Genomic DNA, 12090 nt, shown 5'->3' with positions numbered 1-12090 from the left:
ATAGCTCGCCCCACTGACGTCATATGGGTGATTTCGGTCATATGGGTAGCGGCGGCTTAAAATTCCGCCGAGGAGTGTGCTGCGATCGGCAGCAATGTGCAATTTTAAAGCCTTATAATAAATTGCACGCTTTACGCGGAGCACTTAGGTGTGTCAATTAATGATCAGAAGGGCCTACTCTAACGACTCAGTACGTTTGTAGAAAATCGTCAAAGTCGTTTCAGGGTCCCTTTAATGCAGAAGCACCTCCACCTTTTCTTTATTTTTCTTGCTCCACCTTACAATTAATTTCTGTAACAGAATAACGTCTTGAATCACGCGCACGCGAGTCCACGAAGACGACTTTAAGAGCAAAGTCTTCCAATTGCCGTTTTGCATTAAGCAACAGACCTTCATTGGTGTTAAGCGGCATTTTTATAGATAGGCAAGCCCTCCATGGAGAGTTATTCTTTGAAAAAAACGAGAATCCCCGACTGCCCCACAAGCACTCGTGTTTTTCGAGTTCGTTACCTCAGTTCCTAACCAGTTGAGGACGCATTACAATATACTTCCCAGCAGCTTCTCTGTCTTCGCACAGAAAGGCGGAGCAAGGAATGCTGAAAGACAACCTGGTCCTGCCTCTCTCTGATGAATGCCTCGCAGCACGCCTCCTCGCACGTACCGAAGTATTTCGTCGTGAATGGAATACGAAGGAAAAATAGACGGTCGATTCGACACGCACGCTGGATTTAATAGTCGTGACGCACAATAACTGTTTCTATCGGGCGCAGAGGGGAAGCCGCAAGCTGCTAACTCCTGACGCACGCTTTGCGACAGGCCTCGAGCGAAGCGAACTGATTGGACCCGATGAGGCAGCGACGCGACTGCAGCGTGCGCCGGGACGCGTTCACGCAGCGAGCGCCACCGCGCGCCTGCATGTCCGCGAAATAAGGGTGTCTCAGCTGGCGAGGCGAGCACGCCTCAGCTGGAGGCGTCTCGTCGCACTCCGGCTCCGTGCGGAGCACGCAGCGCCGGCGACACTCTTCGAAGCTGCGGAACACGCCCCGGCGGCCCATTGGCAAGCAGGTGCCCTGCGGGAAGCTCCATGCGACGCAGTTCTTGCCGTCGAAGTACCACGGCACGTCGAGCACGTCTTGCCTGCGTAATACGAAAGAGGGTGGGAGAGGCGCGAGTGAGGCGGACATAGTAGCAGTAGTGCTTTATTAAGACAAATGAATGTACGTGCACATTAAAGCCCTTGATTTCGTGCAAATCATACGTATACATGAAAGGACGTGCACACAATACGTATGTACATTAGGAATGCAAGGCACACATATGGTACCTGATGGATCTCTCGCACGAATATCAGAAGTTCAATGACTTTTTGTTTCGCTTTGCCTTATATATACTACGACATCAATCATGCGGACACTCGAGGCGCGTAGGTATCGACGGTGCCTACCCGGCCCGCGCGTGGCGAACCTTGTCTTCCAATACGCGACAGACGCGCAGTGCTTGTGGCTGCAAAAGCGACGAAGCCAAGTAAGTGGACGCGTCGTCAAGTTCTGCTGAATCGGCTCTTTAGCTGACCTAGGGTGGCGTTCCTGCCGTCCGCTGCCGGCATGAGCGTTGTGTGCTGAAACGCTATCGTGCCTTCTGTGCATCTGTGTACACCGTGGTGCATACACTGGCCTGAGCAGAATGGACAGTAAACTTGAATAAAGGCAGTAACCCATGTGGCGTCTACAAAGCCGTTGACGGTGCTCCTCATAGCGCCAGCGTTCCGAGACGATAGGTAACATCAGGGCGCCGTTACTTCCGTGCAGTAGTACATGTCGTCCCTCAGTAATGGTATGTCACCGTCCGAGAAATTTCAGCGCTGCGGTGAACATTGCTATCGTTGTCAATGCTTGGTTTTTCATGTGAAACTCCTAGTTTTCTTGTTTTTTTTTTTTTAGGGCAGTTCTTGGTCACCCATTTCTGCGCTGATCGTCGGCGTCCCTCGGCGCCCTCGGCGTAACCGAATGAACGAGCATAGCGAATGATGAAAGAGCGAAAGCGGAGCGCGGCGGAGGGTGAAAGACAGCGATAGCGAAGAGAGCGCTAGGAGGAAAGCGGAGGAGAAGGGTACGGCTAAAGCGTGAGACGAAAAGCGTAGTGCCGCGCAAGACGGGCTCGTCGGCGACGACCCCTACGAGATGGTGCCAGAGTAGCCCGTCGTCATCTGTTCACCGATGACGGCGCACTCCACCGATATCATGTATGGAAACAAAGCGCTGCATAAGCAAAGTCTGTCCACGGCGGATGCTATGAAAACGCCCACGCGTCACCAACGTGCTGCCTCTAGCGATCTCCCTATTAGCGAGGCAGTCGTGGCACACTTCACTCTGTTTGCAATATGCCGCACAAGACAGATTGTCCGCGCCAGCCGCCCTATACTCCCAGCGTTCTCTTCCTAATAGCCGCGTTCCTATATAATCATATTATAAAATACTGACAAGCATACTTCCACATGTAGAGCTGCGCTCAAATTTCGCATTAGGGAGTATCGTAATTGTCGGTTAATTTTTTTCAGCACCTGTCCTATGCCTGCAGGTTATAAAGTTCCGATCGATTTAGTTGCACGGGACATTGAGCACCCGACTACTCAGATAAAAGGCCAGCTTGCAGGGTCTCCTACGTGGCGGCGGGTCAACTGGTTATCCGCTTCCTAACTATGTAATTAGCCTCAGATTTCCTGGAACCATGTAACATAAGAAAAGCGAAAAAGGTCATTTGATAAACGACGGCAGAATTTGCAGATATGTTGTCACGCCTAAATACGAGAAATTTACCACCGCTTTGTTTCTTGACACAGTAGGATAATGCCGTACGCTCGTACAACGTCACTAAGCACTCTTACGTCCGAGGACGATGTAATGAGATGCCTCAAATCGCCGATGGTACTTTCCTTCAGTATATGGTGCTTTCAAGCCAAGGAGGTTGTGACAATCAGCATCAGACTATTCACAGTCTGAGTCGAAGACAAAGCTGTTTCTGAAACCTGCCTGCTACTGCGCCACAATACTATAGCGTCGCGGAATTTGCAAACATAATTCGTGGATTCCTTCACTTATGTGTTGCTTTCAGTGACACACAAAGTACTAAGTTTTCCTAATGTTCTATTTAAGTTAACTTTAACTTAACGCCATATAGTTCACTGATCTCTGCGCCGGTGAGCAGACATTTAATCTGTAACGTTAAAACAGAGCATAGCCATGAATTCTAAAGCTAACGTCGGCTATTCATGGGCGAACTTTAAGCCGTTTATGAAGATGTTAGCGCATCCGTTATAGTAAGCTATAGAGCGCCCACTTTCGTGGCTGGCTATCACGGCGCACTTGCAAATAACGACAGAGAATATCCCCAAAATGCAATATATAGTCAATTGTAAGCCTGCCCCCATGTCGTGACAACTGCTTATGTAATAGCAACACAACTTGCCCCGTTTTTCATTATGCCAAAACACGACAATTGCGAGGAATATCAGAGAAATTCGTATTTGCATCATTTGTAACGCTACAAAGCTATAGAGGGGGATATGAGAAGCGCCACATAATGTGTAGCAAAAGACTTCGGATTATTATTTTTGACCTGCTGCGGTTGTTCAGCGTGCACCCAAATCACGCCATACGAGAACTTTTTTTTTTGCATTCTGTCCTCGTGGGGACTCGCTCGCCATGGCCACGAACCCATGGCCCTCGACGTCGTGCTGAGCGCCCTAGCGTTACAGTCACTGAGCGTCCAAGTGGGTGTTTTGAGCTATGATGCTATTTGGAGAGTAAAGTTTTCCACACGCGCGTATCATTTTAATTTCGGAGTCTCCCTATTTTTGTGACGCCTATTCGCAAAATCTACAAGGGCAGCCATGAGCCTTTTCACACGAAGAAACGTCCGCCAACGTGGCGGCCGAGTGCAATGTGTTGGATCACAGTCACCTGCGTCACTATTTGTCCCGCGTGGGGATTTCTAATTTAGGAATCACATATAGCTGAGCGTTGGTGAAGGTCGCGAAGCGCCAAATATTACGGAGGTGGAGTAACCAAACAAAACGAAATGTCCGGTATACGTCTGGGTATTTTCGGTGCATGGACACCGAGAACCTCTAGGAGCCGCGAGATTCAAGCACGCACGGTTTCTGTGCGAATGCGCCTCCTTTCGCGAATGCCAAAATGACAGAGGCATTCGGCTAGATATTGCAGAAATAGATCCTGCATTTTCATAGCCACATGTCAGGCAACAAAACGGTTGCTTTCGTAGTTTCCGCCATTGCTTTCACTTCTAATGCGTTAGAAATATAAAATATCAAAGTATATATATATATATATACATATATATATATATGTATATATATATATATGGGACGGACGGACGGACGGACGGACGGACGGACGGACGGACAGACGGACGGACGGACGGATGGATGGATGGATGGATGGATGGATGGATGGATGGATGGATGGATGGATGGGTGGATGGGTGGATGGATGTTATGAGCGTCCCCTCTGGAACGGGGCGGTGGGTTGCGCCACCAAGCTCTTGCTATTATACTGCCTTATGTCCCGCCTAGGTTAAACAAGAAAAAAAGAAGAAAAACATTAAAAACTCCCACAACCACATTTTCTGACCCCCTAGTGCAAATTTTCGTTTTGTACTTCTCCGTTTTTTGTCGTTTGCCTACTTTTCTTCGAGCAATCTTCAAATCGCCCCTTACTAATCTCTATTGCGGACATGTTTACTTTTCCCCTGCTCTCGTTCAACCCAAGAGCTTCAAGAAGGCCAATGGTGCCTAAATCGACCGCAGGGCAGACGTCTTCACATTCTAATAAAACATGCTCCATCGTTTCCCTAGCTTTCCGCAGCAAGCACATGCTTCTTCTTCCTTCTTATATATCGCTTTATTTTTTGGGATCACCCCCATTTGGCCCGTTCGTCACGCGACGTCACGAAAACCGTGATAGTTCCCCATCTGATATGGCGTGCACACACGACCGAACAAAAAAAAATTGTTATTTCTCATTCGGTGCTTTTTGCCATTGGCCCTCGCCTATTGGTAAAAAGTTTTCGGGCTGCACCCACTTCACCTGCCTGTCACGCGACGTCACAAAACCGCGAAAACTCATCACGTCAAAGTGACGTGTAAGCGTTAAAGATTCATTCATATATACCGAACAAAACTGAAGTTTCTTCTGAATAGCGGCAGGCTGCCCCGTTCCGAAAGGAATAAGAGATGGCTGCCGCCCATCGCTCAGGCACTGGCTATGCTTGCATCTGTCGGAGAGCATGGGTTTATTTGCGTATAACAAAACTGTTTGCGTGGCCGCGTAAAGTTTTCGAGCACTTTCGGCACGTTTACGACCTCGCTCTGCCAACTCTTCCTTGCTCTTCCACGATTTTCGACCAGCTACCGCAAGCTAAGTAAGGAAAAGCGGACCAATCGCAAACGCCGGCACCACCCTCTTCATCAAGTTATCTATTTTCAATGCGCTGGCTCGGCCCCATCGAAACCCTCTTTACTTGAGCGTGCTCGTCGCCAACCAATTGCAAACGAAAAACCACTCACTGTAGGCAATGTTATTTGCTTTGAAAGCAAAGAAAAGTGACCTCCTATAAACAAAGAGAGCGTTTGATTGGGCTGTTGAGGCAATGTTGCGCGTCACCGCCCGATGCTTCCGTCGGAGGTTACGCAATTTTGACGTCAGGAGATTGGGATAAGAACATATTGAAATAGTTTTACGTTATAGTGCCCCAAATCACACTAAAGCCCCTGCGCGCACACTTATCGTGCCCTGCTGTCGTGATCGGCTAACCAAGTCACCACGTTTGACAGCAAGGACGGTGGGATCGGCTCAGTCTATAGTCGGCGAGACAGCCAGCCTACGACGACACGCCGTAACCCGGAGAGTGCGCAAAGAGGATCCTAAACACTTGAGGCGCGCGCACAATGAAAACGCGGTACTCTCAATGAACCTCTACTCACTGGGCGCAGGGAAAGAACAGCGTGCTTTCGTAGCACCGGTCCGACATGCGGCGGCCGTTGACACAGCTGGCGAGGCAGCTCTCAAAGCTGGCAAACCGGTTGGAGCCGCGGTTGCACACGTGCACGGTGTCCGCCGCCGCCGGGACGCAGGCTCTCCGTTCGGCACTGTAGTAGAACTCTGGCCTGGGCCGCACACAGTGTGTGTACACGTGGCGTCTGCACGAATCGTCGGTGGATGCCTGCACCCCACAAACGTATAGCGTGTAAATATCAGCGCCATGCCTACAAAGTATCTTCGCATATCGTACAGCTCAAGAGACTTATACGGGAAGTCGCCGGCGTATACTTGTAGTAGAAGGTGCAGTTCAGTTTTTCTCTTCCTGTAGAGAGAAACTTCAGCATCGGGAATCGTCACCCACTGGGCACATATACGTGCCATTATACTGCACCCGGCAATTCGGGAAATTTATTTGACTGCTCCAAAAACAAGTGTTCACACAGCGAGCGCCACTGTCACAAAGTTACACGATAAAGAAATTTGAGATGCCAAATACCATGGTGAGGTAGGTTCCTGCGAGCGGCCAATCGGCTCACGCTCGCATGTAATAATAATAATATTTGGGGTTTTACGTGCCAAAAGCACTTTCTGATTATGAGGCACGCCGCATTGGAGGACTCCGGAAATTTTGACCACCTGGGGTTCTTTAACGTGCACCTAAATCTAAGCACACGGGTGTTTTCGCATTTCGCCCCCATCGAAATGCGGCCGCCGTGGCCGGGATTCGATCCCGCGACCTCGTGCTCAGCAGCCCAACACCATAGCCACTGAGCAACCACGGCGGGTGTCGCTCGCATGTAAGACCAGCGGAATAAGCGATGCCATAATGCAAAACGTCTTGCGCTGTAGCGGAATCATTAGGTCGCCGCTACGTATCTGCACTTGTGCTCACAAATACAGCGTTAGCTTTGCGTGATACGTGATATCGTATACCATGATGCCCTGCCAGGCGAAACGTCCTGTGCGCAAGCGCTTCTTATACTACAGGGGACTACCGTAGCGCTAGCCGCCGCTACCGCCGGTGTACGTGATTGCCTATAACGGCAAGGCAGCGCCCAGACCGCACCGCTCGATCCAAATTCACCCTTGCTGCTTGATCGTGGTCACAGCCAAAAAATAATAAAATAAGCCATCGCTTACTTTTTATCTCGCCCTGAGAAGAGAAATATTAGCGATACTTTATCGCTATAGCTATAATCAGCTCTTTGTATTGACGATGCTAGGCGTAGAAAGACTACACCGAGCCGGCAAAATGTTTTGATTCGCGTTCAACAGAAGGCGCGATAACACTAGTTCGTGGTACGACTGCACTAGCTAGGGTTGCTGACGCAGAACACTCCGTGAGCCTAAATCTTCGCTGCGCCATGAGTTGAATTCTGTGCCTGCTCCAGGTTGCCGATGCTGGTATTCCAAAACGTTAAACTCTCGGTATGTCTACCGCGGTTCCGCGGGAGGTGCGGCGCTTGCCCAGGGGCCCTATAATCTATCTGCTATCACGGTAATGCATGACGTGTAACGCAATTCAAACTGCAACTCTGGAAAGTGGCCTATGTGCTTTGATTACCCGGTCAATTTAGCACATGGAAGCTGAATGTACAGGCATGCAGCTACTTGTAATGTCTAGCTGGTAAACAGTTCTTTTTTTATGTTATACTTCTTTTGCAATTTTTAGTTGTCTTGGTGAGTGCATGTTTATAATTTGACGGTTTCTATAGTTTTTCTACTACACGGAGTGGTCATTTTTAGGTTTTCGGAAATTTTTAAATACCGTCTGTGGCATATGGAGTAATTGTTGTCCTTGAGCTGGATTATTCGAAGAGGCGGACATTACTAGCACGGAAAAGCGAAACATATATGCAAGTAATTAACAACATTCACTAATTACCTTCTTTATTGCTTTACGGTACATGCTGTACTTAAAAAATTGTAACCGGTGAGATTGCAAGACGTATCCATTTCAATTGAATCATCAGGATTACACCAGTTTCGAGATATTTCCCAAAGTGTGGTTCGAAATACATGGGCGTTCCAGTTACTTTTGTGCTTCAATGCATTAAAGAGCATTTTGTTAAAAATTAAGCGGAGCAACAGTATCCAAACTGGTACCTTGAAACATTAAAAGCGCACAAAAACGATAACGAAGACAGAAGACGGGACTGACTCACAACTGAAAATTTTTGTTGAACATGATAAAGAATTAAACTTTCTTCATAGTTAGATTTTCTTTAATTGATAACGGCTGCAATCGAAAGGAAGCTTCAAGCCGTGATCCTTGACACGCATGCGTAACCCTCCTACTCCGTTTTTGCGCGCATATATTTGTTTCCTTTCAATAAAATTTTTCAGTTGCGAGTAAGCGCCGCCTCGTCCTGCCTTTCCTTTTCGTTCGCGTCTTCGTGCGCTGTTACAGTTTCAAGACGCAAGTAAAAAAAAAATATGGGGTTTTACGTGCCAAAACCACTTTCTGATTATGAGGCACGCCGTAGTGGAGGACTACGGAAATTTCGACCACCTGGGGTTCTTTAACGTGCACCTACATCTAAGTACACGGGTGTTTTCGCCCCCATCGGAATGCGGCCGCCGCGGCCGGGGTTCGGTCCCGCGACCTCGTGCTCAGCAGCCCGAACACCATAGCCACTGAGCAACCACGGCGGGTAAGACGCAAGTAAACCAACTAGCCCAGTTGAACACACTGTTATATTCCAAATCGATGTCATTCTGGAAATTATTTCCAAGTGGATACGCCTTGCAAATGCACCGGCTACAATTCGTAAATTGCAATATGTGCCTTAATGTAACTAGTGAAGAAGTTCATTAGAAATTTTTCCTTAATTAGTTGAATATCTGTTTCAATTTCTACAGTAAGAGTAACATCCGCCTCTGTACAATCCAGCTCAAGGACTAGAATTATGTTATCTGCAACCGGCCATGTTTGAAAATTGCGGAAATCTCAGAAATGATCACCCCCCTATTATTTGCTTTACGATACATATTGCAATTTACTGCTACTCTATCAGTAAAAGAAATTCTGCAGTAAAAAAAAATAAACTAAGGAAAGCAACGCTGCCCGCATGCTGTGTGGATAGACATGCGTAATGTTTCTTGGGAAGTCTCTTCTTTGTTCCCTCTATAAGTAGTTAGGAAAAAACCCTACCTTTTTACGTGCAATAGGTCTGCCTTCCTGTTAGTTCTAACTAGAAGCACTTCTCATGTTGGAAAGTTCTGAACATAATGAAAAAAATTATATGTGATCATGCTAACGAGTTTGTCGGCAAAACAAAGTAGAAAAAACTTTTTTTTTTACCTCAACATTTAGTTAGCATAATGGAAATGCGGCTAATCTAGAGTTAAGAATGCAGTTACGATTTCTCACAAAAACGTCTAATAAAACAAACCATACTTAACCAAATTTCCGTGAGATGCTTTTGTAGACGCGCAAAGAGAATTAATACTACCATAGTGTCCATTTTTATTTAGTCCAAACAGATTTTTTCTTTAATTCCACGGATAATACAGCGCCATCGAGCCTGTTCACGTTGATAGCCTAACGAGACGCGTAGTACTTGCACTGTAAATTGCAGTCCCGATGGCTAATTACGATAATTCACCTATTAGCTAAAGAATTATTCACTTTGGGGCCCTTGGGGCCCAAGTTAGTATTGCGAATCCAAGCAGTTAGTGAAGCCATCTCTGCTGAACATGAATCCGAAGACTGTACAGAACCGCCTAAAATGTATTCGTCCCTAAGATGTGCCACGAAGTACAGTGGCGCTACAATTAACTGTTTCCCAAGTGTCTTATTCCGCCATTTCTAGAGAATCCTAACTAGAACGCCAAAGCAATTTTACCACATTCTGGAGCGGATATCAGGAATGTGCTGCTTCTCCTTGCAACATGTGCCTTAAAGTAAAAAAAAAAACTTATAACGTTACTTATTGAACATCTTAATTACCTGGAGATTGGAATTTCTAAAGCACGCAATTTCCGCCTTTTTTTCAAAAGTTCACTTGAAAAGTTATATGCCACAGACAGCTTTAAATAGAAACGAACTTTAAAACTCACAAAAAAAGACCAGTTGTTTGTACACCACACATTAGTAGCACACCGGTGCTCTTCACATATTTTATAACGACGCTGATGCCTCGCTTAGAATACTATACAATGAGTCCTGCGCTACAGCTTAGTTTAAAACAACTATAAGGAAAAGTGAACAAAGCGAGGGCAAACTTACACCTCTCTGTTGTGCGCCGTCTTCGACCCGAGTACTGGCCACTGTGGCAGCAAGTGTCGTCGTCTCGGGGCTCGCCTTCGCAGTCGTCAGCCGTGGTCGAGATGCCCCTCCGCCATTCGCCGTTCTGCCCGCGACTTGGACCCGTCGTTTCCTGTTCGTAGTCTTCCTGTTCCCGCGTTCGTCCACGTCCGGATGTACAACCCCGCGCGGCATGAGGCGCTGGCCGACTGTGTTCGGTGCCACTTCCAGCCCCCGCTCCAGGGCGTCTTCCTCAATGTCTGGGGTGATGTCGTGCGGCGACAGTGAGCTGTGGACGACGAGAAGACCGATGCCCAACAGGAGTGCCGCGAAAGCCACGCCGAGGACGAAGCTCAGGCACTCGGGACTGCTAGGCTTCGCGGGCTCCGTCACAGCTTCGGGCTCCAGCGACTGCTCGGAAATGGGCCCGGCGCTGCCTTCGTAATAGTAATTGGGATAGGTGCGGTCCGGGGCTGCTGCTGCCGGCCACGGGCCCTCGGCCAGGAAGTGCGTATCGCGTGGCAGTCCAGCCCACGTCGGCGAAGGCCTCCATCCGCTGTGAAGAGGCTGCGTCGGCGGGCGGACGACGCCAGAACGCTCGGCTGCTTCGCTGCACCACTCGGTTTCCTCTTGGACGGGCTGCATTATCGACAAATAAAAACGGGGTCAGCTAGCGGCGGTTACGAGCAGGGCGAGGCACAGGGGCACGCGATGTTGGCGCTTCTTTGTCCTCGCTGCCTGATAGCGCGTGGCTTCGAATCCCGAGTATCAATGCGAAGCTTTCGTTCTTCTTCCACCGACTTTTCCACTGCTGCTGCTGCTGCTGCTTCTGTCGGGCACACCACGTCGGGGAGTGGTTAAGTCTGTCAGGACGGTTGAGACATGGCAGGAGCGCGGGGGAAAGGAAAGGTTAGGTCAGAAAGCGTGCCTCGTTTGCCGTCTATTATACTTTTCTAACGACAACTCCCTGGGCGTCACCACAATGCCCTCTAGAGCGCTACAACTACGAGTGACCCCCGCAGAAACATTGTAGAAGCTTCAGTGCTTACCTTTGTTCTCAAGCGCAACATTGTAGAGGGGAGGTAGGTAAAATCATATAGAGGAGGTCAAGAGCTTAGGCCCGAATTGGGTAGAGCCAAGGCCACTTAGCAGCCGACGGAGTCACAAAACGAATGAATGCTAGGTGGTGTTGGTAACAGCCTCGCCACTCTTGGCTCGTGGCAGCACGCGTACAGTGGAGGAACGCGGGAGAGGGTAAAGGCGACGTCAGAAAGCATGCTTCGTCTGGAGTATCTTCAATAGAGGAAACGATACTACTAGACATGCAACTGGAGACTACGCTTAGCACATGTATATGTGTACATTGACCCTTTTTATGTAATAAGAGCTCCAACAAATAGCACTCTTATCTAGAAGTCTTCTGGGCGCCGTTCATTTTCGCGCTGCACTAACTTCATTATTCTAGACGGGCGTTTCCGTTTTGTTTGGTTATATATTAGAGCGCATACAAATTGGAATCCGGCTCTCAATTATAGCGAATTTAGCAAAGAGACAAATCTTTTGATCAGTGGCCGTGCTGTGTGTAGCACCCTGTCCAAACACAGACGTGCCGAACGCCATGTGTACCGAAGGTAAGTTAGGAGACTGTCTCGCTTTTGTCTTCCGCTTCCCTGCTTCGCAGGCTACTTACGTCATTCACATGCCCCGCCCAAAAGTTTGCCGTTCGTCCTTACTGTTGCAATCACCGAAAGGGTACTCCTGTCGGAAGGTTCACGCTATGGC

At 48.4% G+C, this 12090-nt stretch overlaps 1 protein-coding gene across 1 annotated transcript; it reads right to left on the bottom strand.

Moving 5' to 3' along the window:
• Positions 1-273: 273 nt before the first annotated feature.
• Positions 274-11059, bottom strand: LOC142570555 (uncharacterized). The gene is made up of 3 exons (XM_075678931.1): positions 10291-11059; positions 6002-6240; positions 274-1137 (listed from the first exon to the last, which is right to left on the bottom strand). Exons 1-3 carry the CDS (start codon positions 10951-10953, stop codon positions 789-791), a joined length of 1251 nt encoding a protein of 416 aa, XP_075535046.1. The 5' UTR covers positions 10954-11059; the 3' UTR covers positions 274-788.
• Between the last annotated feature and the right edge of the window lie 1031 nt (positions 11060-12090).

This window comes from Dermacentor variabilis, chromosome 1 (assembly GCF_050947875.1).
Source record: "Dermacentor variabilis isolate Ectoservices chromosome 1, ASM5094787v1, whole genome shotgun sequence".
NCBI classification, from domain to species: Eukaryota; Metazoa; Arthropoda; class Arachnida; order Ixodida; family Ixodidae; genus Dermacentor; species Dermacentor variabilis.
Note: the sequence above shows the minus strand (reverse complement) of the source record. Positions and strands in the feature narration are given on the sequence as shown.